This window comes from Peromyscus californicus, unplaced genomic scaffold (genome assembly GCF_007827085.1).
Source record: "Peromyscus californicus insignis strain IS unplaced genomic scaffold, ASM782708v3 Scaffold_2__1_contigs__length_46816999, whole genome shotgun sequence".
Taxonomy (NCBI): Eukaryota; Metazoa; Chordata; class Mammalia; order Rodentia; family Cricetidae; genus Peromyscus; species Peromyscus californicus.
This window is the reverse complement of record NW_026294540.1, coordinates 5291252-5317503: the sequence shown is the minus strand read 5'-3', so window position 1 is coordinate 5317503 and position 26252 is coordinate 5291252. Positions and strand designations below refer to the sequence as shown.

Genomic DNA, 26252 nt, shown 5'->3' with positions numbered 1-26252 from the left:
CGCCCCCTTGGCCACCAGAGGCACCCGGAAGCGGGACTCCCCGAGCGCGGGGCGGGGCGAGGGGCGGGGCGCAGCGGCACCTGGGCCGCGGGAGAGCCGGGGGTGGGCTCTCGGGGGACAGCAGGCTGCCCCCCCAGATCCGCAGCGCCGGCCGCCGGGAGCTCCGGGCTCCGGGCGCAGAGGCTGCGCTGTCACATGGGCGGCGGCGACGGGGCCGCATTTAAGCGGCCGGGGGACGGCGCCCGCCTGCAGCGCGTCCTCGGGCTCGGCTCCCGCCGGGCGGCCCGCTCCCTGCCCTCCGGGGGCCCCGCACCACCCCCGCCGGGCCATGCGAGCGCGGGCCCCGCCGCGATGAGCTCGCACATCGCCAAGAGCGAGTCCAAGACGTCGCTGCTCAAGGCGGCGGCGGCGGCGGCGAGCGGGGGCAGCCGGGCTCCCCGCCACGGCTCTGCACGGGACCCCGCGCTGCGTGGCCGCCGACTGACCGACGGTCCCTGCCCCAGCTCGCCGCCTTCCTGCGGGGATCCGAGCTCGCGGAGGCCCCTGTGCCGGCCCGTGCCGCGCGACCAGGGCGCGCGCGGGAGCCGGCGTGGGCTGCCCCAGGCGCACTGCAGGCCCCGGGAGACGCTGCCGCCAGCCCGCGGGAGCGATGGGGAGGAACGGGGGCTGGCGCCGGCGCTCGGTCTACGGGGGTCCCTGCGATCGCGGGGTCGCGGGGACCCGGCTCCCACCGGTGCCCCCGAGGCGGACCCGTTCCTCCACCGGCTGCACCCCATGCTCAGCTCCGCCTTCGGCCAGGTAAGGGCCGCGCCCCTCGCCCGCGCTCGGGGCACCGGCGCTCGGGACCCTACGGCGGCGGCGCGTCCCTGGCCCTGCTCGCTCTGCCCGGTCGGGGCGCACCACGACTCATCTTGTCCTCCCGCGGCCCTGGTGCTCCTCCACCCCCGTGTCTGATTCAGCACCCTATGCGCTGTCCACACTCCGGGCCTCTTCCTGGGCATCACTCAGCCGAGTCTGCCTGGCACCTGCAGGAGCGACCTCCGCAATCCTCCCGGAGATTTCCCTGGGTCGTGAGCGGTGCTTGGAGTAGGCGGTGCCAACCCGCTCCTCTGGCCTCTGGCTACCCAAGAGAGCGAAGGACTTGGGGTCTGGTAGGCAAAGGGGAGGAGGGCCTGGGAGTCCACGGACTTGCTTGTAGATGTGTGACACTAGCCGTTACCCAGAGTGTCCTCAAAGGTCTGAGAAAAGTTAGGGGGTTGGAAAAATGGGGAGAAGAGATGCCTGGGCAGGCATGGAGGGTCTGTCCAGAGGTACAGCTCCATCTGGAACTTTGGAGCGTGTTAAGGAGGATGGTATTCCAGGGATGCCATCTGGATGTCAGTAAGGCAGTTGTGGGATAAGACCCAGAAAACACAAGCCTGAGTTGGTGTGCATTCTAGGGCCAGGGAGGCCACCGAGGGTCACCAGAGACCCCTTTTGTTTCACTCACACCTTTGCCCGCGAGGATTACAGTCAGCCGGGCATTGACAAACAGCTTCACCCTCCAGTTCAAGGCTACGGTGTGGGATTGTGTCATAGGAGCCTGTGAACTTCTGAGCAAAGCCAAGATTTTCATTGAATCGAACTCGCAGCGGTCAGTTCTGCAGAGGCGCAATCGGGATGCTGGCATGGTTTCAGACTCGCGGGGGGCGGGGGGGGGGGGTGTCTCAGCGTTCCTATGGTAGGATCTGGTGCCAGGAAACTACCTCCAGCTCGCACCTGGCTGTGCTGGATCAGCACTACAAGGAGGAGGCCGCGTGTGTGTTTTGCTTCAGATCGGCTCGTTCCTTTTCAAAATACTACTCTGCGGTGGCTTGTGCGGGTGGGGCTCTGTCATGAAGGCGGCTGCACGTGGGTTCGGGATGCACGGGACTGCTGAGATGGTGTGACAGGGCCAGCGGCGCGCGGCTTTGTTCCTGCAGGGAGCCCTCGTTAGCGGTTCTCTCAGAGAACTCGCACCGGTGCTCAGGAGTAGAGGTCTGGATGCAGAGCCCTGAGAGAGTTAGCCTGGCTACATGCCGAGTGAAAAATGTCCACTGCAGTGGCTCGGAGCGGTAGCATGTTAGGACCGATCTGCGGGTCTGGGCTGGGTTGTGACCCAAATACTATGTTGTTAGCGGGTGATTGCGAATCACTCAGTTGCCACGCATTTATGAATACCTCCCGTACCCGGGCATTGGTGGTACACTAGATAGGAAGAGAGCACTGGGAATGATAGCCAAGATTTGGGCTGTTTTGGAGCTCCATGACCTAGCAGTTTGGAAGGTGCCCAGTCACAGACTGATGATTCAGTTTGCCGGTGATCTGGGAAAAGGACCCTGGCTCCCTGCTCTTGCAGAATTTGCCCACATAGGCCCTCTCTGGGCTCAGAGCCTTCCAGCACCCTGCTACTCCAGTCTTCCGACTTCCCAGTCATTAAGTGGAGACTATCCTCCAGCCCCACCATCTGAAATGTCACAGGGTCACTTGAGTCAGGAGGAGCTGGAAGGTCCCATGAAATATTTACTACCTCCCTCTGGAGGCTCCGGCCTCGAGGCGCTGCAGACTCCCACCCCCACCCCCAGCACATTCAATTTGAGTTTCCTGGTGACACCTCCCAGGCATCCGCATGAAACGGCGATCAGCAGCGACCTAGGACGGCACAACCAGTCTGGAGCTACTGTGTCAGAGCCTCCAGTCTCCTGTGACATAAAGGAATTCGTCTTTCCTTACTGTCTCTTTTCTGCATTAGAGACAGGATGGGGGCTGAGAGACAGCAAAACAGGCCCCCGAATACAGAAATTTTCAGATGGATCTGCTTAGGGCAAAACATATTTTGTCCATGCCTCTTAACTTATTTATTTTTTGGCCTTAGGTGAATTGCTTTATTTCATCAAGGCTTTTATTTACTTGAAAAAAATAGAAATCAATCATAGTGTCTCAAGGAGAATTGGGGAGGTCAGATGATTTATGTGGGCACATGTGTGCAGAGCTTAGAGCATTGCGTGGTACAGAGCTAAGGCTGCGTCTGTGTTTGGTATTATTACTGTTCTTGTTGATGACGATGAACTCCAAGGATGCATTCTTTCTGTTGGTAACAGCGGCAGAGAGAGCCGGGGTTAGGCACGCTAGAGGTATCCAGATAGACTTTGGGAAATGAGAATTAAGATTCCTCGCGTGACGAGCTGGGGCGTCTTTGCTGTCTGCAGGGAGACAGTGTGGCTTTGAGGCTGAGGTGTGGGGGTATGGTGGCTGGGAAGGTACTAGAGCTCTAGCTTCCAACCCTGCCTCTGTCACTCGGTGTATTTATGACCTTGGCGTCATTTTCTCCCCATGGCCTTGGCTTCTTCATCCAGAAATGAGACCGGGGGGAAAAAGTACCTTGCAGGGTCTCGACGAGGCTCACACAGAATTAAGGCTATCAGAGGCCTGGCTCACAGTGAGTGCTGACTAGAGAGCATTAATGGGACTGCTCTCATTAATAGTCATTAAAAAAAGAGCGTTGTCTGAATAAGTGCTGTGTAAGGGAAGCAGCCTCCGTGCTGCGTGAAGAAGGGCTTTAAAGGGCTCAGAGCTCAGTGTCAGTGAACTGTCCCTGGTTCTGCCGGCTAAGAACGTGTCACCCAGCCGCCTAGGCAGACTCTGTGGTGTGAGAAGTGACCTCCGTGAAGCACGATATGGGGATTTGGGTCTTGGGAGACACGTTATGAACAAACAAACCTTCTGCTCGAGCACTCAGCTTGAGAAGAGACAGATCAAATAAACTCCACAGCTCTGGTCCCATCCTAGAGAAACATCTCTCTTGATCTGGGGTGGGGGGGGGCCAGGTGGGCGCAACCAGCCCAGTGTCCATACAACATGTAAAGGGATCACAGTGTCCATGAATGGACGAGTGACTAATGTCACCTGTGTCTGGGTTATGTAGGGCTCCTAGTTCCCGTGGTACGGATGAAAAGTTCGGCCAAGGTCATGATGGTTTGGGCCCTATGGGTTCAACCACACCAAGCCTGTGTTTTGAAGGCCTGTGAAGATTCATTCCTGCCCCACCCCCTCCCCTCTGGGGCCTGGGGATGAGGGAAGAGAAGGCCAGCTTGTGGTGTGTATCAATCATGGATGATAGATATGGCTGAGTCAGTTGGATGAGCATCTTCTGGGATGTTTGGGTGTCTGCGTCTGCCTCCAGCTGTTTCCAGTGACCATCGAGGGTACTCAAGACCTCAGTCCAGAGCCCCCTGCACAATGACCAGAGTCTGTCCTCATTATTGCCACAGCAACCTGGGAGGGTTGGCATTGTCCTCCCCCATTTTAGAAATGAGGACAGAGGCTCTGGAGAGGGCAGTGCTTGCCAGAGGTCACATAGTAAATAAACTGTAACACCTGCCACCTGAGTGGCCCTGTGCTGGCTGGGAAGGGAAGTTGTCAGGAGTGTCCACAGAGCACCTTCATGCTGTACCCCGAGCTTCCACCCTGAGTGTCCTGGCACTAGGGTGCCACCCAAGTTCATTTGCCGCCGACAGAGCTGATCAAGACCCAGGGCCAGTCTCCCCGCTAATCAGGGATAACCAGTGATGAGCTCATCCCTCTCATCCTATTATTTCATTCCAGAGTTCAAAGTGTGGCTCCAGAGGCCATTTTATTGATGGATTAAAAAAATGGGGGTACAAGGTGCTCTTCGCTTCTCAGAGGAAGCCCCCCCCCAACCTTCAGCCAGGCTGCATTTTCTAGGGAAGGTCAAGCCATTTGTGCCTCCTCCTGCCCTCTGCCAACCCAGTTCAGTTAAGGAGACTCTAAAACCCCAGATCTGGCCCCCCTGGACCCCTAGCTGACCTTAAACCTCAAGCTAGTGTCAGCTCTATTCTTACCCCAAAGCAGAATGGACTTCAAAATTTACTTAAAATGTGTGTATTCTAGGTGTGGTGGCGCACACCTTTAATCCCAGCACTTGGGAAGCAGAGGCAGGTGGATCTCTGTGAGTTTGAGGCCAGCCTGGTCTATATATCGAGTTCCAGGCCAGTCAGGGCTTCACAGAGTAACCCTGACTGAACAAAAAGCAAAAATGAATACATAAAGTATGTGTGTATGTGTGCTTCTGTGCATGTGTGTGTATATGTATGTATGTATGTGTGTGCATATATTGTGTGTGTGTGCATGCATGTATATGTGTATGTGCATGTGTGTGTATTTGTATGTGTGCATCCTCCTGTATGTATATCTGGGCATGTGTGTGTGTGTGTGTGCGCGCGCGCGTACTCAAATGTATATGTGAGCATGTGTATAGGTCAGAAGACAACTTTCAGATGATTCTTTCCACCACGTGGGTCCCAGGGATCCAGCTGGGGTTTGCGAGGCTCATCAGGAAGCACTCTGACCCACTGAGCACCCCCAGAATGGGCTTTCATTGGGTGTTTGGTTGGTTTTGCCGTCTCCTGCCTCCTGTTTCCAAGGACAGAGGCATTGTCCAAGGTCGACGACACCTGCTATGGCTGGGATCGGCCTGCAGGGGGCAGTAGTCACCAGGGCTAAGAAGACACTGTGTGGAGGCTGCGTCTAGCCCTTTAAGGCAGGGGAGGAAGAGACAGTTTTCAGGGGCCAGACAGTGGTGGTGGTGTGTGTTGGTGTGTGTGGGGGGGTTGTGTAAGTATTGTTTCGTGCTCTGAGTGAGCCTGAGACCCCCAAAGTCCAGTGTGAATCCAGTCCGCAGCAGGTCCTTCTGCCTCTGCATTCCAAGCTCGGACCCCTTTCTCCGTGCATCTTTTGTCTTTATCTTTTTCTTTTTTAAAGATTTACTTATTTTTACTTTATGTGTCTGAGTGTTTTTCCCGCATGTACGTATGTGTACCACATGTGTGCCTGGTGCCTTCAGGGCTCAGAAGAGGGACATCGGATCCTCTGGACCTGGAGTTACAGAGGATTGTGAGCAGCCACGTGGGTGCTGGGAACCAAACCCGGGTCCTCTGCAGGAACAGCCAGTGCACTTAACCGCGGAGCCCTCTCTCCAGCCCCTCTCAGTGGGTCTTAAGGCCAACTACAGGTTAGAGTTCCCGAGGGAGTAGAGTAGACAGCCTCAGTGCTCTGAGAACCACCTACACCCACTGAGCAGGGATTTCAGAGCAGGTTCCAACAGCCAGGGCTGAGAACTCGTCTTAGTCTGTGCTTTTCTCTCCGTCTAGTCAGACCTGAGGCCCAACCCAAGCCCTGCTGCTGGCTGGAGCAGCTTTGCCATTTCAGAAAGAATTTATAGCTGAGTGTGACGGCGCGGCACACGACAGCACCACAGAGAGGGGGCTACAGGAGGGTCCAGGGTGCAAGGTCATGACAAGGTCACAATCAACGACGTCTCGAGCTCCAGGCCAATGTGGGTCTCAGCAGGTAAAGGTGCTTGCCGCCAAGTGTGACGGTCGGAGTTCAAAACTCAGGGTCCTCCTGGTAGAAAGAGAAAGTTGACCCCCAAAAGTTCTCTTCTGGCTCCCACACACTGCCTCTCCTCACACAAATCAATAAATGTGATTTTAAAAATCAACAAACAGGCCGGGGCAGTGGTGGTGCCTGCCTTTGATCCCAGCACTCGGGAGGCAGAGGCAGGTGGATCTCTGTGAGTTCAAGGCCAGTCTGGTCTACAGAGCAAGTTCCAGGGCAGCCAGGGCTACTCAGAGAAACCCTGTCTCAATAAATAAATAAATAATAAAAAAATGAAAAAATAACAAAAAGAGTTTACAAGCCAGGCATGGTGGTGCACGCCTATACACCTGCACCTGGGAGGCAGAGGCAGGAGTCTCCTCCGTAAGTTCGAGGTCAGCCTGGGCTACAGAGTAGTCCAGACAATCTGTCTCCTAGGTTTTACAGGAAAACACTTTATTTATTACCCAGTGTAGCCCATGTCTCCTTTTCTAGATTCTGTCTGCAGGCCTCTCCCTATCTCCCCAGACTAAGTCAGCGCACTCTCGTGTCGTTTATCAGGGTTTGTGGGTCTCTCTCTTAGCGGTTATCTTAACTGTGGTAAATAGCCGTGCTCCTCACTACCTCTTGCCCACCAGCTAGGATGTAAATTCCCGCTGTTCCTCCTCCTTGTTCGCGGAGCCAAGCACAGCACCCGGCGCATAAACGCTGGGCAAACGATACTTCCCTCTTCCACTTGAATAATTACTTATCAGTGCCTATTATGTACCACAGGCTTTCCTGTACGCACTATATTAGCCAGACAGGGAAAGTCCCATTTTCTAACGGAGGAAACCGAAGCTCAGGGATGGAAGGGGATCACAGGCAGAGCCGAGCCTCCACCTCAGACCCCAGATCCTTTCCCACTCATCAGAGGCCACTGAACCTGACCCCTGGTCCTGCATAGTGCTTCTTCCCTCCTGGGTTTTTGCATTTCTGTTAGCTGCCTGTTCCTCCCTTCCTGGTATCTTTACCGTCTTTCCTGCCCTTTAGCTGTTCCCACTCGGGCTCCTCCTTTTGTCCTCGGGGAGTGACCTCCCCCCTTTTTCCCCTCCCCCTGGAGTAGGGCCCAAACTAAGCACCAAGGAACTGCCTTGGCTAAACCAGTCCCTGGACAGGCCCCGGTGAACTAGCCAGCGGCCCCCCTTTCAGCCTCCTAGGAGGGAGTCTGTGCCACCCACGGGGCAATTCACCCAGTCATCTTCTCTAATGAGATTTCTGACCAGACACCCAAACAGGACAAAAGTCCCCAGGAGAGGAAGCAGTCTGGGCTGAAGTCTGTGATTGCATCAGGGGCCTGGGCGTGGGTCAACCTCCTGGGCTATCTCTGTCGCCCCCTGCTGGGGAAAAGCTGGATGCAAGGAAACAGGAATCTCTGGGTACCGGCCGCAATCGCCGCTCTCCAACATCCGAGGCTTGGGAAGAATTCTCATGCCAAAGCAAGAATGTGGAGGGATGAGGAATATCCAGTCATTTGTAAAGTCCCAGCTGTGGGACTTCGAGGATCACTTTTAAAAGACCAGCCTCCCTGTTCTGCACTCCAACGAAGCCAGTGAAAGACCCTCGGTCAGGATTAGGCAGAGGATGAGGAGGACCAGAGACCTTGGTCGCGTCCTCTGTGCCAGCACCGCCTGCATCCCGCCCCCCTCAGGGCCATCTCTTGCCTTCCCAAGGGTCAGGGAGCAAAGAGAGCAGAAGGAAAGAGGTGATTACAGCTGTGGGTTCAGCTGCTGCCAGCCCTGGAGCCTCATCCCATGTCAAAAATGAGGCAAGTGTGAAAAATGGAGCGTAATAGAGACGTCACAAGATCTCTCAGGCCCTCAACCGAGAACCACCTCGCTGTCCATCCAGCTGGAAGTGCCAGTGGCTGATGAAGCATGCTTGCCCGGCTCACTGCTCTTCAGAAGAGGCATACATCTCCCTGGGGTCCTGTGTGTGCATGCATGTGTGGGGTGTGTGTGTGTGTGTGTGTGTGTGTGTGTGTGTGTGTGCACGCGCGAAGATAGCTTTGCAAGCTGTGAGGCACCCTGGTTTTGGGGGTCCAAACTAGCCAGCTTTCCCTTCTGGATCTGCTGGCCTAATTCCCAGCTGCAGCTGCCACCTTGGGTCCCCCTCCCCAAGGCAATCTCCCTGCATATTTGGCGGCGTGGAAAGGAGGGGCTGAGGAAAGGGCAGAGAGAGAGAGAGAAGCAGAGAAGGGACTCTGGCTAATCTGATGTTGATGATCCGAAAGGCTTCCCAGCGCCAGTGCCCTCTGCCATCAACTCTCCAGGGGATTTTTTTCGGTGCCACGCACTCTTCTGCCGTTGTCTCCTTAAGAAAGTTAAACCTAGATACACTCACACACATACGAACCACCAGGAAAGAAGAAAAAAAAAAGATCAGCAGGAGCAGGCAGGCGAGCACGCGCACGGGCTCAGCTCTGTCCTGGAGGAAGAGCGCCCGGCGCAGGCAGAGAGACGCTGGGGTTGGCAGTGACCCAGACTGAGGTCTCCTGGCCCCCCAGGAGCCTCCTTCATGGACCCCGAGATCGCCAGAGGGGCTGCATCCGTGTAGGATGGGCAATTGCGTCAAATCCCCACTGAGAAACCTCTCGAGAAAGGTATGTTTGCGGGGCGCCCAAGTCCCGGTTGCTGGGTTCGGGGGGCATCTTGCTGCCTGCCCCCAGAGGGCATGGAGTGGGTGGGCACCTGATGCTCGCTACCCTTTCTAGGGTGTCTGCCCAAGGTTGTGTCCCTGTTCCAACTTCAAGATACCCTCCCTTAGCAGATTCTTGCGTCCTAGGCAGGCTCTGAACTAAAGTTAGGGCTTAAAGCTGCCTTGGGTGGGGGCTGAGGGGCGGCAGGGTCCGGGAAGGCCATATTTGGGATTCACACAAGAGCTCGGAAAGAAATCATGTGACTTTGGGATTTCTAGGGATTCATAGGCTGTCAGTGTAGAGCCATCCTAGAGCCTTAAAGAATCAGACATCCTTCAGGAGAAGGCCTGGGGGCTCGTAGGGGGTCTGTGCTCTTTGCTGGTACTCTCTAAGCCTTCAAAAACTGGGGGGCTTGAAGGAACCCCATTAACCAAGCACATTTCTCCTTTTGCTTCTATCCACAACCATTCTTGAGTCAGGTGTGAGTGTGTCAAAGGGCCAGGTCTTAGGGACCAGGGTGGCTTCTTTTGAGAAATAGCCGTGCCCAAGAGATACGTGGGTCAGGAGTGTACCTGAGTGTCACTTTCCTGAGTGGATTTATTGCTTCTATGCTAGGACAATATCCTTTTGCAAGAATTCCTTTGGGGGAGCGAGGGTTCTCCCCTCTGTCGTCTTTAGGAAGGTCTGGGTCGCATCTGCAGCGGGTTCCTTTCAGGTGGGCTTTGCCTAGATTGCCAGCCCTCTGCAGTCAGGTCATAGACCCATGCGTCAAAGAAGACATGACTGATAAAGATATCTGCCTCCCGGATTTTCATTTTCCAAATAAGAAATGATTGCCAATTGAGGGGGCGGGGACTGGAGGGTCAGGTGACTCGTGTACGGTTTTTGGATTGGTTGATGGAGCCTTCACTCAGGTCCCATCCCCTCTTTCCCATTAGGTTTCTGACCTCTCAATTTAGGACACTTGGGGCTTTTTAGCCTATCGCCCTCCTCATTTAGCTAAGCTGCTCACATCAAATTCCATTTAATCTTCGCTGTTCCTTGGATTGCTGGGAGGCCTGGCATTTCTATTGTGTATCCCCAGTGCCTCATCGTCTGTCCTTCTCTTGGAGGAGGCTTCTGCCTCTTAGGGAGGTGATTTTGGGGAGGCAGACACTGATCTGAATTAGAGAGGATCACAGGCAAACATCGACGCAAACGCTCCTAAGCTTGGGGAGGCGAACTGAGGAACAAGCCCGAGCCCTCTCCTCCGCCTCCTCCGACCATCTTCCCTCCCACAGCGGAGCTTAAGTCAGAGCACACAGGTCTTCTCTTTCAGGCCATGTGATCTTGGACAAATTACTGAACTTTCTGTGACTTAGTTCCTTGGCCCATCAATCAATAAGGAGGGCTAATGTCTACCTTCCTCTTCCAACGTGTGTGTATTAACGGGGAGCAACCCCAGAGCCTTACACATCCCCCAGGCCGGATGTGTAACCTTTTTTTGCTGTTGTTATTTTGCTCTACCTTTTAGAAAATGGGCTTATGCGGGAAGCTACGCCTCAGCAGCTTGCGTCCTGGGATTGCAGGTGTGAGGCAATACAGCTGGCTGCTAAAACTTGACTCTTTTCTTTTTCTTTCTTTTTAGACAAGGTCTCACTGTGTGGCCGTGACTGGCCTGGAATTCCCTAGGTAAACTAGGCTGGCCCCAAACTCCAAGATCCCCTAACTCTGCCTCCAAAGTGCTAGGATCAAACGTGTGCATCACCACACCCAGTCCCTAATAGTTAACGCTCAAAACGACTGTGTGCTGTGCACAGTGCCAAGTGTGTAGTACCGGACACATGTTAAGATTTCATCAGAGATAGAGGGTGGAGTAGAAAATCGGGAAAGATGGGGATGGTTGCCACTGCTCTCAGGTTTTTTGTTTGGTTGTTGCTGCTTGTTTATTCTATTTGTTGTTTTGTTTTTGAGGTGAGGCCTCTGTTGGTAACCCACGCTGGCCTGGAACTTGCTCTGTAGCGCACGCTGGCCTGGAGCTCAAGAGCCTCCTGGCTTAGCTGCGGCAGGTTGGAAATATCGTATAGGCATGAGCCACCATACCCAGGCAGAGCTTGTTACCCAGAGCCTCGTACATGCTAAGCCTGTGTCTCTACCACCGAGCCACGGTGCATGCAGTCGGCGAGGGTCCGGGTCCACGGGATAAGTGATCTTAAATCTTAGGAGTGATTTTTTTTTCTGGGTTATTCGCAACATATCAGACATCTTCCATCTCACTAGCTCTTTTCCACCAAATAGTCCTCTTGGCTAGTTGGCAGGGAAGGGAGCTGGATTCAGAGATAAGGGTTTCCGAGGTCACTCAGTCGCTAGCAAGCCGAGCTGGGATTTAGAGCCTGCACAGTGTAAAGTCGGAGCCGGTGTTTTATGTGTGCTTTCTCTTTCTCCCGCTGCCAGAAACGTTATTCATGAATTCCCAAATATGACCTTCGAGATTGTCTAGTCCAGCTCCCTGCTCCGTGCAGCAAAATGTCCTCTTCCCATCTCATTAAGCCTGTGCCCTTCAAACTCTCCCTGGCCGTGAGCAGAGGGGGGAGTTTTGACCTGTGTGCCCTCAGCCAGCTTGCATTGTTAGGGAGCCAGAGGTCGTGGTGTTCCCTAATAGGCTGGCCTCTCCTGGTTCCAGGCCAGACGTTATTGGCCCCTGGCTCAGCCTCTTGACTGGAAGCCGAGGAGCTGGACATGGGGATAGGTAGCCTGCTTCAGGCCGTGAACTGGGCAGGACCAGCCTGTCAGGTGCCATCATGGCTGACTGGGGAAGAATGGCTGCCTCCCGGGGCAACTTGGTGCCAGGCAGAGTTATAATCAAGAGAGGCAGTGGAAATTCCCCAGCCACCGCTGGTTCCTTCTTCGTGGGAGCAAATTCCTCTCCATCCTTCTCTTTTCTTGGCTGATTGGCAGATGTTCCCCCACATCCTCTGGAGCCAGAAGTAAATGCCTTCTGGCACCCAACATCTCTTAACTTGCTCTACCAACATCATCCTTGTCATCATCATCACCATCGCCGTAACCACGGCAACTTCATTCATTTGGCTCTTACTGTGTTCTAAACACTGTGCGGAGCACTTTATAGGCAGTAGCTCACTCGTTACTCACAAGAACCTTGCGGATACAGATGATGACCCCCCCGCCCCGTGTGGGGAGAATGCTGGGGCACAGGGGATGAACAGAGCTGCACAAGGTCACAGAGCGAGCAAGATGGTGTCCGGAGCCAGCACATTAAACCCTCTTCGGATCCTGTGCCACCTGCTGCCGCCTCCTTCTTGGACTGTGCTTCTCCTGAGCCAACATGTGTGAGATTCAGCCAGAAACGGAAAGTCTGCTTTTCCACAAACATCTCCAATAAGATGGCTTCCTGGAGTTAGCCCCCATCCCACTCCCACCCCTCCCATCTAGTCCCGGGCTTTTCTTGGACTCCTTCTTAGAAGGAGAGTCTCTCTTTTCTTTACTAGTTCCAGCATAGGTTCAGAGGTACGAGTGAATGGAGCAAAGATTCAAGCTAGAATGGGTCTTGGTCTGTCCGACATCCCTCGTGTTCAGAGATTTCCTACAATCGCCCCTTGAGCCTTGGTCTGAGACATTGCGTCTCCTTTGAGGAACTGACATCCTGTCCCTCCCTCTCTAGGTCTGGAAGGGACTTCGGGTGTTAGAAGGGGTTGGAATTGAGTCTCCATCAACAGCCCCTTTAGAGGACGGCTTAGGGGAGAAGCATGAGAGGACAGGAGAAGAGAGGTTCCTCTGGGGCGGGCTGCCCCGTCTACACGTGACCTTTGCTCAGCTAGTGGCAGCTAGTTGGAAGAGGACTGGATGGGACAGAGAGAATACAGCCCTGTGTGTCTCAGACAGTTCTCTTGGGAGTCCAGCTACCCTGCCTGTCCTTGGGGAAGTTCTGCTACAGACTTCCACACTGAAGAGCGGCTGTCCCTTGCAGGGCTGGGACTTGGATTCTTGAGAGGCACTGGCATGCTGGGAGGCCTGGGTCCAGCCATATGTTGTGTCTGGGCCTGGGAAGGTCTGTGGGGCAGTGCTGACTTTTTATAACTGTGGGAATCTGTGGGGAGGACGAAAGCCTGGCCGGGGCCTGAGAGCGCAGCTATATTCGGTCAGCTGGCGAGGCCCCAGCCTCAGCCTCTTAGAGGTCAAGCAGGCCAAGCCAGCCTGGGCATGGAGCCAGGGAAAGAGGGAGGGTAGGCAAGGAAAATTGCTGGAAGACTGCCCAGTCATGCTGTCATAAGCAGGTGGAATCCGGGTACAGGTGGGTCTTATCTGACCCACCGGTACTATCAACCAGGTTTGGCACCTGTGGGCAGTAAGTAGAACCACCCATTTAGCGTGGGCACACAGCACCCACTTGCCCCCAACCCCCACCCCACCCCCGTCCTCACCTCTCACAGCCTACCAGCCTCATTTGTCAGGGATGGCATCTACCTTTGTGACCTTTAGTCAGCAGACTCGAGGAGCCTATTCTCGGTATAACCAGCTCTGCTCACCCTCTGGGCCTTCCAGTGTGGGGGGGGGCGGGGGAGAGGGTCCAGCTGGGGGCAGGGTCTGAGTCCACGAGAAAGCTGGGAAGACAGGATGTAGGTCCGAGGGTTAAGTTGAGCTGAGACACTGGGAACACTTAGCGGAAGGATGTGGTTCTGTGAGGCACTCGGAGTGAGGGCAGAAGCCTCTCTCTCTGTCTGCTCCTCGCTCTGAACTGCATGCACCCTGTGAATGCGTGCGTGTGTGTGTGTGTGTGTGTGTGTGTGTGCTCATACGTGCGTGCGTGCGTGCGTGCTAGCCCATGTGTGAGAACACCCTACTTCAAGCATCATATCTATAGAATGCTCCATGGGACAACTCTTTCAGCCAAGGATTGGAATCTCCATCTGTTGGATCAATTATATGCTGTCCTTGTACATGCTAACACTCTCAGAACTTTGCCATGTGACTCTCAAGGATCTCCTAGAATCACCAGCCAGGCCGGGGCTGGGAGGATCCAGATGAACAGGGAGGTGACACCTCACCTCTCTTTTTATTTGCTTGGTGTTGGCTGAAGATGCGCCAGGAGGAGAAGACCAGCTACATGGTGGTGCAGACAAGTGAGGAGGGACTGGCCGCCAGCGGCGGTGAGCTTCCGGGACCACTCATGATGCTGGCCCAGAACTGCGCTGTCATGCACAACCTCCTGGGTCCCGCCTGCATTTTCCTTCGAAAGGGTTTTGCTGAGAACAGACAACCTGTACGTAAGTTGGCCCAGTGCCGCCGGCCAAACCTGGCTTCATAGGGTATGAGGGGGATGCTGGGGGAGAAAAGGGGTTCTCTGCACAGCAGGCCCTGTCTTCAAACACCCAGCTTACGAATCTGATTCTTGAAGTCTCCCACTCATGGATCCAAAGTGAGTTTGTATCAACCAGTAAGAAATAATTCAAGCAGGGGGCTGGAAAGATGGCTCAATGGTTAAGAGTACTGGCTGTTCTTCCCAAGGACCTGAGTTTGGTTTCAAGCACACACTTGGTGGCTAACAATCATCTGTGACTCCAGTCCCAGGGGATCTGATGCCCTCTTCTGACCTCCACGGGCATCAGGCATGTACATCATACACATATATTCATACGGGCAAAACACTCAGACAAAAATAAAATAAGTGTAAATAAAAGGTTTTTGGGGTTTTTTGTTTCTGTTTTTGTTTCTTTGGGTTTTTTTGGAGACAGGGTTTCTCCGTGTAGTTTTGGTGCCTGTCCTGGATCTCGCTCTGTAGACCAGGCTGGCCTTGAACTCACAGAGATCCACCTGGCTCTGCCTCCCGAGTGCTGGGATTAAAGGCGTGTGCCACCGCAGCCTGGCTGGTAAATAAAAGTTTTTAAAACAAAATAATAAGAGCAGAGGCTGGGGAGATGGTATTGATGTAGTTCCCATCACCCACTAACATGCTGACCATGGTGATGGGTGCTGAGGAGTCAGAGACAGGGGCTCCAGTGCTGGGCCTCACTCTCCAGCCTAAAGCCAGTGAACCCCAGGCCCCAGTGAGAGGCCTTGTCTCAAAACGTAAGGTGGATGGGGCAGGGAACAGGCTGGTGAGATGGCTCAGTGGTACTACTCTTTCAGGGGACCTGAGTTCAGTTCCCAGTACCCACATCAGGCAGCTCACAACTGACTCTAACCCCAGCTCTGTGGAGATCTGATGCCATCTTCTGGCCTCCAAGGGTACCTGCATTCATGTGTGTGCGCACACCCCATAAAAAAACAAACAAACAAACAAACAAAAAATGGTAGGAGACTAAGGAACAACATCCAAGGTTGAGGTTGACCCCTGTTCTCCACAAGCACACTGCTCATATGCAAGCACACACACCCCTGCACACACATACACACCCCTACACACACACCTGCACACACATACCGGCACATACACCACTACACACACACACCTGCACACAGACACTTGCACACACACCCCTATACACACACCCCTACACACACATACCCACACATACACCCCTACACACACCCCTACACACACATACCTACACACCCACCCCTACACACACACACACACACACCCTATACATACATCTCTGCACACACACACCTCTATACACACACCTACATACCCATCCCACACACCTACACACACACACACCCTATACATACATCTCTGCACACACACCCCTGCACACACACCTACACACCCACCCCTACACACACACACACACACACACACACACACACACACACACACACACACACACCTGCACACACATAGATAAATAAATAAGCATATACAGTCCTTTGGGTACCTTACAGCCATGCCCTCAGTATGCTGAGGAAGCCAACACTATGCTAAGCGTCTCGGTGAATTGCCTCACAAAAGCCCCATTTCACACGTGGGGAAACTGAGTCTGATGCAGTAGCACATTTGAGGTCACACTAGCATAGCAGGTGTCAGAGGTGGGATTCAAACTCAGTTCTACAGTTGCTGTGCTCTTACCAGCAATTCTCTGTACTCAGAGGGTCTCCTGGTATTCTACACTGTGACATCCAGTGTGGAAGCCACTGACCACATGTGGCTGTTGACCTGTAGGGATGTAGCTAATGAACAGAATTGTTGTTGGTTTTGGTTTTGGTTTTGTTTTTTTCGAGACAGGGTTTCTCAGTGTAGCTTTGGATCTTGCTCTGTAGACCAGGCTGGCCTTGAACTCACAGAGATCTGCCTGGCTCTGCCTCCCAAGTGCTAGGATTAAAGGCGTGCACCACCACGACCACCCGGCTATGAACAGAATTATTAATTTTTATTTTAATTAAAAGCTCTCTTTTTGCTGAGGATTGAGCTGGGGTCTTGCTTATGCAAAACGTGTTCTATCCTGAACTATATACCCCAGCCCTCCAATTCAAATGTACGTAACCACGTGTGGCTACTGTACTGAACAGCCTCCTAAGGTGTCTGAGTTGTCACAGAGAATCAGGTAATGAGGATGTTATGGATACAAACATTTGTAGATTGCACTGATTAAATTTCAGATGCTAAATACTTGCCTTGAGGAACGCGCACACAAAGGCCCTATGAGGTAGGTACTGGCATGGAGCCATGTTACAGATGAGGAGGCCGGCTTAATGAACAGGAGTGATCCTCAGCTAGGAGGCAGCAGCTACTCGTTTTGCCCCTGGGTCTGCCTGACTCTAGGTTCTGGGGGTTTCTATCTGTACAAACTGGGAAGGAACTATGTATGTTCCCAATGCTGCCAGCTCCCCAGCCCCACCCCAGGATTAGTGCATATATCAGTGTGTAACCTTAACTACTCCAGACACAACACATGTTCCTCCACGGCCCTGCCTGGGCTTGGGGGGCCATTGAGTGAGCCTGGGAACAGCTACCAGGGCTGCTGTTGCAGGCTCACCATGAGTCAGTGAGGGCCTCACTTTGCCTCTCCTTGGAATCTGGGAACACCACAAAGTGGAAGGGTCTGCAGTGTGCACTCCCTCCCCAGACCTGCAGAACTCGGCCTGGAAGACCAGCAAGCCGCTTAGGGTCTGGGATGGGAGAGGCCCAATTCTAGTGAAGTAGCTTGTCCCACCGAGGAAACTTTGCATACTTGTGTACACATGCGTACATCCAGTTCCCCGTTTCCTTGGGGCCCCACATTTAGGGATTCAAGCAACAGTAGACCAAGAAATAATTTTATTTCGAGACAGGGTTTCTCTGTGTAGCCCTGGCTGTCCTGGAACTTACTCTGTAGACTAGGCTGACCTCGAACTCGGAGATCTGCCTGTCTCTGCCTCTGGGATTAAAGGCGTGCTCCACCACCGCGTGGCAAGAAATAGTATTTTTAAAACTGGCATCCGAGGCCTGCTGAGATGGTGAAGGTGCTTGCTGCCAATTCTGATGACCCGAGTTCGACCCTCAAACTCACACGGTCGAAGGCAAAAATTGACTCCTGCAAGTTATCTCCTGACCTACACACACACACACACACACACACACACACACACACACACACTCACACACACACAAACACACCACAAATACATTGTTGAAAACCTTTCATCTGGGGCTGGAGAGATAGCTCAATGGTTAAGAGCGCTTGCTGTCCTTGCAGAGGACCTGAGTTCAGTTCCCAAAACTCAGCAGAGGCTCACAACTGTCTGTAACTCCAGTTTCGGAGGATCTGATGTCCTCTTCTGGCCTCTTAGGGCACCAGGCCTGCAGGTGGTGCACAGACACACGTGCAGGAAAAACACTCACACACATCAAATAAAAATAAATCTTTAAAAAATTTTAGGGTAAAAGATAAAACCTTGTACCTGCACTGAAAAAAAACCCAGATTATTTTTTTGTCCTCATTTTCTAAACAATACAACACAGCAACTATTTGCATAGCATTTCCATCATATAAATAGAATAAGTCATCTCGAGATGATTTGAAGTGTACCAGAGGAGGTATGTAAATTATATGCAAATAGCATGCCATTTTATGTAAAGGACTTGAGCGTCTTTGGATTTTGGCATGCCTGGGGTTTCCGGAATCAGTCCCCCACTGATAGTAAGGGGTGACTACTCTTCACTTATTTTCACTTCCTGGTGCTAGGATACATGGAAATACATCTTTCTGGCCACCCGAGAATGTCCAGGAGCGTAGGTTTCTGTCTGGGGGCAGGAGTGACCCTTGTGGCACAGACGCTGTGCCAGCCTTTAAGGGAAAACCCTTGCATCACTGCCATGGAGACGGCACTCCCTGCAAGGAACTCTCTGCCCTCAGCTGGAAATGCCCCCTGGGAGGACCCGGGAAGTCTGTCGCCTGCTCATTCCAAACTCACGCACACTTTGAACAGCAGCAACACAACCCTTTCCTTTGGACAGGATCCTCAGACTGGGTGCCGGTATCCGGGAGCCCTTGTCTCCACGCCCCATTGTGTCCACACACCACTGTCTCCACCCTTCTTGGCCCCACTGACTGAAACCTTTGTGCACAGCTGAGATGCCTCGTACTCACTAGAGCATTCCTATACGTCTGCGTTAACGATCCGGGTCTCTGTCCCAGCTCTGAGCCTCCTTGGGGTCACAGATCTGCCTCGTACTCTTCCCATCTGAAGGCAGAGAGCTGGAACAAGGGCGCCCGCCCATATCTGTTCTGTACCTGTCTGCCTCCTTTCTTGGCAGGCCTGGGGTAATGGCTATCACCATCAGGGCCCTTCCCTGGATTTCCCTAAGTTTGCTTTTTGGAGACTTCTCTGGTACCAGTTTTAATGCCAAGTTTCTATAGTTCCCTGTAGAGATATGGGCCCTGATGGAGGTTGCAGATACGTGCTGTGGACATTGGCAGCCCCAGGTCCTAGGCTGTGTCCTATAATGGGCAGGGTGTAGGCATGGGGTCACATTTGGGGAAGGTGGCGACAGTACCCAGGATGCAGGACACAGCTCCAATTCTTCCTCACATAGCCTGAATTCCCCTTTCTCTTTCTGGGGCTGCCTGTGTGGTCCCTGCCTGCTCTCCTCCTGTGGTCTCCCATCTCCCATTGCCCTGCAGGCTTCTGATGCCTGGCTCCTCCTGGTGTCCTTGGGTGGTGACTTCCCCTGGCCCTGTTTGATTTACAGGTTTTTGCCTCTGGACCAGCTTTGTTCCCAGCTTCTTCTTGTGTCTGGAGAAGGGTGCAGTGCTTTGGTGGCCTAGTTTCTGTGGGGACTGTTGGGTTCGGGGCTCCTCTGTTAACACTCCGCTGTGACTCTAAGACTTGGGGACTGCATCTTTCTCCCTCAAGGTCCAGAGAGACCTCTGCTCAGGTCCTGTCACTTCCCACCTAGAACCTGCTGCCACTTGGATGGCCCCCATTGGATGGGCATATTGTGAATTCTAGGTCCCTTGCCACTGCTAATGTGACACGTTCTCTTGTTTCAGGACAGATCATTACGACCGGAAGAGATCGAAGGTAAGGTCAAGCCCCCCGGGGAAAAGGACTGCTCAGCTGCACAGGAAGGTGTGGGTGGGTTTGGTTTGGGTTTTGGTTTTCCGAGATAGGGTTTCTCTGTGTAGCCTTGGCTGTTCTGGAACTCGCTCTGTAGACCAGGCTGGTCTCGAACTCATGTAGATTCTCCTACCTCTACCTCCTGAGTGCTGGGACTAAAGGCATGTGCCACCACGCCCAGCTGGTTTGGTATTTTGAGACAGGGTTTCTCTACATAGCCCTGGCTGTCTTGCAACTCACTATGTAGAATAGAACAGTAGGCCAGCCTTGAACTCACGGAGACCCACGTGCCTCTAGGTGTTGGTGGGAAGAGTCCCTGGCACAAAGCAGGACACACTGGGCAAGCAGGAGCCCTAGAGGACTCCAGGGTCTACTTCCCTGTGCTGGCCCAGGGCTGTCTTTGCCTGAGATGTTCTTTGGGTCCTCTCTCTGACCACATCTACCCTTACTTACTTCCCCAGAGCTCCGAGAGGCCTTCCGGGAATTTGACAAGGACAAGGACGGCTACATCAACTGCCGGGACCTGGGGAACTGCATGCGTACCATGGGCTACATGCCCACCGAGATGGAACTCATTGAACTGTCCCAGCAGATCAACATGAACTGTGAGTCCCTGTCCTCTGGGTCACACAGGCCTGGGGCCAACTTCTGTATCCAGCTGTGTGGTCCAGGGCAGATCACGCGTCCTCTGAGCCTCAGTTTCCTCCCATGTGAAACAGGGTTGTAATGAGACAGGAGACGTGAGTTAGAGTCACGTCTATGTGAATAACAGCCCAAAATGTGGCTCACAGTAAGAAGTCAGGGGATGCTGTTAGCATTATGAAGTCCTCTGTCTTTATCTGGGTTCTCCAGAGACAGGGATCTGGGTTCAAGGCATCTATTAAATAAGGAAAGTGCAGGAAGGGGAGGGACATGGGGAGGGAAGGGGCCCACACAGGGTAGACGCACACCAGCTGCCACAGGAGGCAATGGAGTGTCAGCCCACTCAAAAAGCTGATATAGAATAGGCACTGAGGGCAGAGGATGAAGCTCAGTTGGTAGAGTGCTTGTCTAGCATGTTCAAAGCCCTGGGTTTGGTCCTCAGGAATGCATATGATTTGGCTAGAGGGATCTTCCTGTCTCCACCTCCCCAGTGCTGAGGACACAGGTACACAGACTGCCACAGTCAGCACTCGGGACATGGAGAGAGAGGATCAGTTCTAGATGGCGGCTGGAGAGATGGTCCAGCAGTTCTTCCAGAGAACTCAAGTTTGATTCCCAGAACCCACATGGTGGCTTATAATTGCAACTCCAGAAGGCTCTGACCCTTTCTTCTGGCTCTGTGGGCACCAGGCATGCACATGGAGTATAGACATGCATGCAGGTGAAAAACTCATACACATAAAATAAAATAATAAATCTTTTTAAAAAATGTTTAAAAAGAAGAAGTTCAAGGTCACCCTCAGCTACATAGCAAGTTTGAGGCCAGTCTGGAATACATATGATTCTGTCTCGATGATGATGGTGATGATGCTGGTGGTGATGGCGAGGATGATGATCATGATGATGGTGATGGTGGTGATGGTGGTGGTGATGATGATGGTGATGATGCTGGTGGTGATGGTGGTGGTGGTGATGATGATGATGGTGGTGATGATGGTGATGATGGTGGTGATGGTGGTGGTGGTGGTGATGGTGGTGGTGATGATGCTGGTGATGATGCTGGTGGTGATGGTGGTGGTGATGATGATGGTGATGATGCTGGTGGTGATGGTGGTGGTGGTGATGATCATGATGATGGTGATGGTGGTGGTGATGATGATGGTGATGATGCTGGTGGTGATGGTGGTGGTGGTGATGATCATGATGATGGTGATGATGATGATGATGATGGTGGTGATGATGGTGGTGATGATGGCTAGCATTTCACTGCCTGGGGGGCCAGCCCCCACCAGCACAGGGCTCAAAGGGAATCTACAGACAGAGTCAGCATACTATGACTTCTTTATCTGAGGGAGTTAGGGAAAAGACAGCACACACTCTCTTGATGATTTCCTTCTTTATTCTTCTCTATTCTTCTACTATATATTTTTTATCTACAGCTTATGTACCCCAAAAAAGTTTTTCTTTTTTTTTTTTGGTTTTTTTCGAGACAGGGTTTCTCTGTGTAGCTTTGCGCCTTTCCTGGAACTCGCTTTGGAGACCAGGCTGGCCTCGAACTCACAGAGATCCGCCTGCCTCTGCTTCCCGAGTGCCGGGATTAAAGGCGTGAGCCACCACCGCCGGGCCTCAATTGTTTTTCTTAATCATTAACCTAAGCCACAGTCTATATGGCTCCTCAATAGAAACTCATGTGTTGTAGCAGTGTGACACTTCCTTGTTTTATTTTCAATCATCAAAGCTCTATTTAAACTAACATTATTATTATCAGTTAGACAGTACAGCTTAAGAAGAAATCATCTTCATAATAAGCCACAGGTAAAAATGCCCAGTAGGGTGAGATGTTTCCATGAGATAAACACACTACATTACAGGCAGTGGGGGTCTCCCCACACCCATTCACACCATGCCAGATACCAGAGAAAGATAACAGCAGCAAACATGTGAAGGCACAGCAGAAGCAAAAGCACTCTGGAGTCTGGGGCCTTGCCTATCCATGATTCACCCATCAGGGAGTCGCCTCCTGGCGGGGTGACAACCTGAAGTCGACTGCCATCTGCTGCTCCTCTGACATGGCCGGCCCCGGGGAGAAAGCCAGAGAGGCAGTATGTACCTATCACTCTGGCACTGGAGAGGTAGAGCTAGTTGGGCCTTGCTGGTCTAGTACTGTAGTTGAATCAGTGAGCTACGAGTTAGTGAGAAACCCTGCTTCAAAAAAATAAGGTAGGAGCTAGGCGGCGGTGGGTGGCACACGCCTTTAATCCCAGCACTCAGGAGGCAGAGCCAGGCGGATCTCTGAGTTCAAAGAGCCTGGTCTACAGAGAGAGATCCAGGACAGGCACCAAAACTACACAGAGAATCCCTGTCTCGATATATATATATATATATGGTAGGAACAATGGAGGAACATATCCGACATTGACCTCTGGCCTTTATAGACGGACATACACCTGCATACAATAGGCACAGGTACACATACACAAATAAATGCTATGCTGGAGTCCCCCCAGCCCTCAATCCCTCCAGCTCCATATTTCTTCCTCATGCTGCATTTGGTCCCTGTTGAAAGTCCTCTACAGCAGCCCTGTCTCCTTCCACCTCCTGAGAGTTCCTTGGAAGTTGAGTTTGTATTTGCACAGCTAAAGTAAAGTAAGGCTCTTTTAGCCTTCCTCCGAGAGCGTCTTGGCTTCTTCTCCATCTCTGAAATTCTTCACCCAGCTCTGTGGCCCAATGCTTCTTCCTCCTATCCCTGTTTCCTTTTTATCCACGTTGTGACTGTTCCCTTTCCCTGGCCACTCCTCCAGTCATTCTTTGACGAGCCACCTGTCTGGGGTCCGTCCTCACTATCCTCAATCACCTCCCGGGCCTGGAGATGGTGGAGTGCTGGGGGATAATGCCCTTGTACACTGGCTTAATAAAACGCCGATGGGCCAGTCGCCAGGCAGGAAGTATAGGTGGGGAGAGCAGACAAGGAGAATTCTGGGAAGAGGAAGGCTGAATCAGGAGTCTCCAGCCAGACACAGAGGAAGCAAGATGTGAAGGCAGAACTGAGAAAAGGTAACAAGCCACGTGGCTAAACATAGGTAAGAATTATGGGTTAAATTAAGTGTAAGAGCTAGTCAGTAATAAGCCTGAGCTAATGGCCGAGCAGTTATAAATAATATTAAGCCTCTGTGATTATTTTGTAAAAGGCTGTGGGACCGTGGGTAATAGATTTGTCCCAACTGCAGGGCCCAGGCAGGACCAAAGAAATCTTCCTACAGGGGAGACCAAGGAGGTTGCTTGGAGAGAGATGGGCAGTGGAGGGGGGGGGTTGAGGATGACCTACTCCCTTCTTTTTGCTCCAGTGGGTGGCCATGTGGATTTTGATGACTTTGTGGAACTAATGGGACCTAAGCTCCTGGCGGAGACAGCAGATATGATTGGTGTAAAGGAACTGAGAGATGCCTTTCGGGAGGTGAGTGGCAGCTGGCGACAGGCAGGGGTGGGCAGGCGGAATCCCAGTCTCAGGATGACCATGAAGAGTTCTAAGTCCCTGGGTCCCCGGCCACGGGAGGGAACTGGGCTAGCAAAGGAACCCTAGGATGGGGGGCACTGCTCACTCTTGAGGTCTGCCCTCCATCCATGCCGCTCTCCCCTCCCTTCACCCTCTCCAGTTTGATACCAACGGTGATGGGGAAATAAGCACCAGTGAGCTTCGAGAGGCCATGAGGAAGCTCCTGGGCCATCAGGTGGGTCACCGAGACATAGAGGAGATTATCCGAGATGTGGACCTCAATGGAGATGGACGAGTGGACTTTGAAGGTAGGCGGGGCTTAAACATGGGTGAGAAACAAGCCAGCCGGGGAGCCCCCTGACTGCGCATGCCCCATGCCGTCACCAATCCAACGCAAGCTCTCACCCTTCGTCCTCGCGTTTCTTCCATGTTACCTGTGCGTACGCTGGTCCACCTCCCACCCCCACCCCCATCGGTACAGCCATCTACTTGGCCATCACCCTTCCATTGCTTCTGTCCAGATATCTGTTCGGTTTTTCATCATCTCTCAAAGCCGCCCACACAACCATTGATCCATGCATTTATCCATCCATTCATGCATCCCTTCATTCCGCTATCCATCCATCCATCCTCGCACACATCTCAGTATCTTTTCCCTGCCCACATCTCTCTGTGCCCCGATACCTCTGTACTTTGTCTGCTGCCGGTATTTCTACCCATAATTCCATCGATCTCTCTGTTCAGACATTTCCCTATCCATTTTATACCCATCTGTTCATACATGTATGTATCCATCCTTGTGTCCGTCTGCCCCATCTGTCTGTTCCCCACTCATGCTCTTTTCTGAGGACCACACTCCTTGGCCTGACCTCAGGCCCTTGACATCTGACGACAGCTCACTAGCCCAGCCATAGCATCTACCATTCCTTCACTCCGAAATACTCGAGATATGTGAACCTGTGAGGCCGCCCCGTGAATACGCTGTTTTTTGTGCCAGGTCCCTTTCGTTTTATTTTCCACTTGGGGTAAATTGTTTTAATTGCATCTATCTATCTATCTATCTATCTATCTATCTATCTATCTATCTATCATCTATCTATCTATCTATCTAGAAAGTGTGTGTGTGTGTGTGTGTGTGTGTGTGTGTGTGTGTGTGTGTGTGTTTTCCATGGCGTGAATATGGAGGTCAGAGGATAACCTGCAGGAGTTGTTTTTTGGGGTTTTGTTTGTTTTTGTTTTTGTATTTTTCTCTTCCATCAAGTGGGTCCTGGGGATCAAACTCAGGTCTTCAGGCTTGGCAGCAAGCACCTTTACCTCCTAAGCCATCTTACCCGCCCTTGAGTGAAACACTATTCCTTTTCCCAGACCCAGTAGGAGGAGTTCTTCCCAGAACACCTCTTCCCTCTTCTGCAGACTGAACCTCCTCTTTTCTGGCCTTTGTAGCCCTTCCCAGAGCTGCCTCACCAAGACGCAGGGTGGAGGTGGGCGGGGGACAGCGCAGCCTCGGAGCAGGGGCGATGAGGAGGGGCCTTGGCGGCAGTGTTCTGTGCTGGCTCCTGACTGCCTCTGTCTCCACCCGCTCCTGTGCCCTTCCCAGAGTTTGTCCGGATGATGTCCCGCTGAGGCCACCAGGGCTTCTCCAGGACTGCCAACTCCCACCGGCGGGGAGAAGAGCCGAGCTCGCCTCACTCCGCGGTAGATGCCGAGAGCCCAGGATGCATCTGGCGGATGGGGCCTGCCTGCACCCCGGGGAGGTGCCCACCCCGGACCCCCACCCCTCCGCACTGTGAAAGACTCACAACTCCTGCAACTGGAAAAAGGGGGGCGCCCGCCGGCGAGGAGGCCGCAGTGCCAAAAGCCGGTAGAGGACATGCAAGGCGCCAAGTGCCATGTGCCCAGCCGCTGCTGGCTGGGTGGGCCAGGGAGCCCACCAGCAGACCCCACACAGCATGTCTGCCCCGGGGGCAGAGCCTTTCAGCGCCCTCCTGAGCTCTACGCCCGTCCCAGCTCGCCTAGCCCTTTGATCTCAGAACCAATAAAAAACGCGAATGACAGCCAAGGTGTTCTTTGCTTTGGGCCTGGTTAGAGGATGGATGGATATTCACCTTTCCCCAGAACCCCCAGCACGTCCAGTATTGGATGGAATTTCTTGCCCGCCACATACGCTGACTGAGTAACTGTTCTGTACCCAGCAATTTCCATTCTCATCTATGACATAGGCCAGAATGTGGCATTTTTCAAGACAAGGTTTCTCTGTTTAACAGCCCTGGATGTCCTGGAACTCTGGACCAGGCTGGCCTCAAACTCGCAGAGATTTGCCCGAGATTCTAAGAGAGACCGATATGGTTAGCTGGGCAGCTGCCCCAAATAAGACCTGGTTCTTTGTTTCTTGACAGAGTCTGGTTGACCTTTTACTAAGCCAAGAATAAGCTTGAATTTTTTTTTAGAAAAATTGTTTTATTTGTTACGAGTACAAGTGCTTGGCCAGCATGTACACCTGTACACTGTGTGAGTTCCTGGTGCCCACAGAACCAGAAGAGGGGGTCG

The 26252-nt window shown here is 52.9% G+C and overlaps 1 protein-coding gene across 2 annotated transcripts; it reads left to right on the top strand.

The window, feature by feature from the left end:
• The first annotated feature begins 89 nt into the window (after nucleotides 1-89).
• On the top strand, nucleotides 90-25759 carry Cabp1 (calcium binding protein 1). 2 transcript variants are annotated; one of them, XM_052755112.1, is made up of 7 exons: nucleotides 6689-9055; nucleotides 14169-14351; nucleotides 19504-19534; nucleotides 20032-20175; nucleotides 23557-23666; nucleotides 23866-24013; nucleotides 25303-25759. In XM_052755112.1, exons 1-7 carry the CDS (start codon nucleotides 9011-9013, stop codon nucleotides 25326-25328), a joined length of 687 nt encoding a protein of 228 aa, XP_052611072.1. In that variant the 5' UTR covers nucleotides 6689-9010; the 3' UTR covers nucleotides 25329-25759. The 2 variants fall into 2 exon arrangements, with proteins under 2 accessions (XP_052611071.1, XP_052611072.1); XM_052755111.1 differs by lacking the exons at nucleotides 6689-9055; nucleotides 14169-14351 and adding an exon at nucleotides 90-798.
• Nucleotides 25760-26252: the final 493 nt, after the last annotated feature.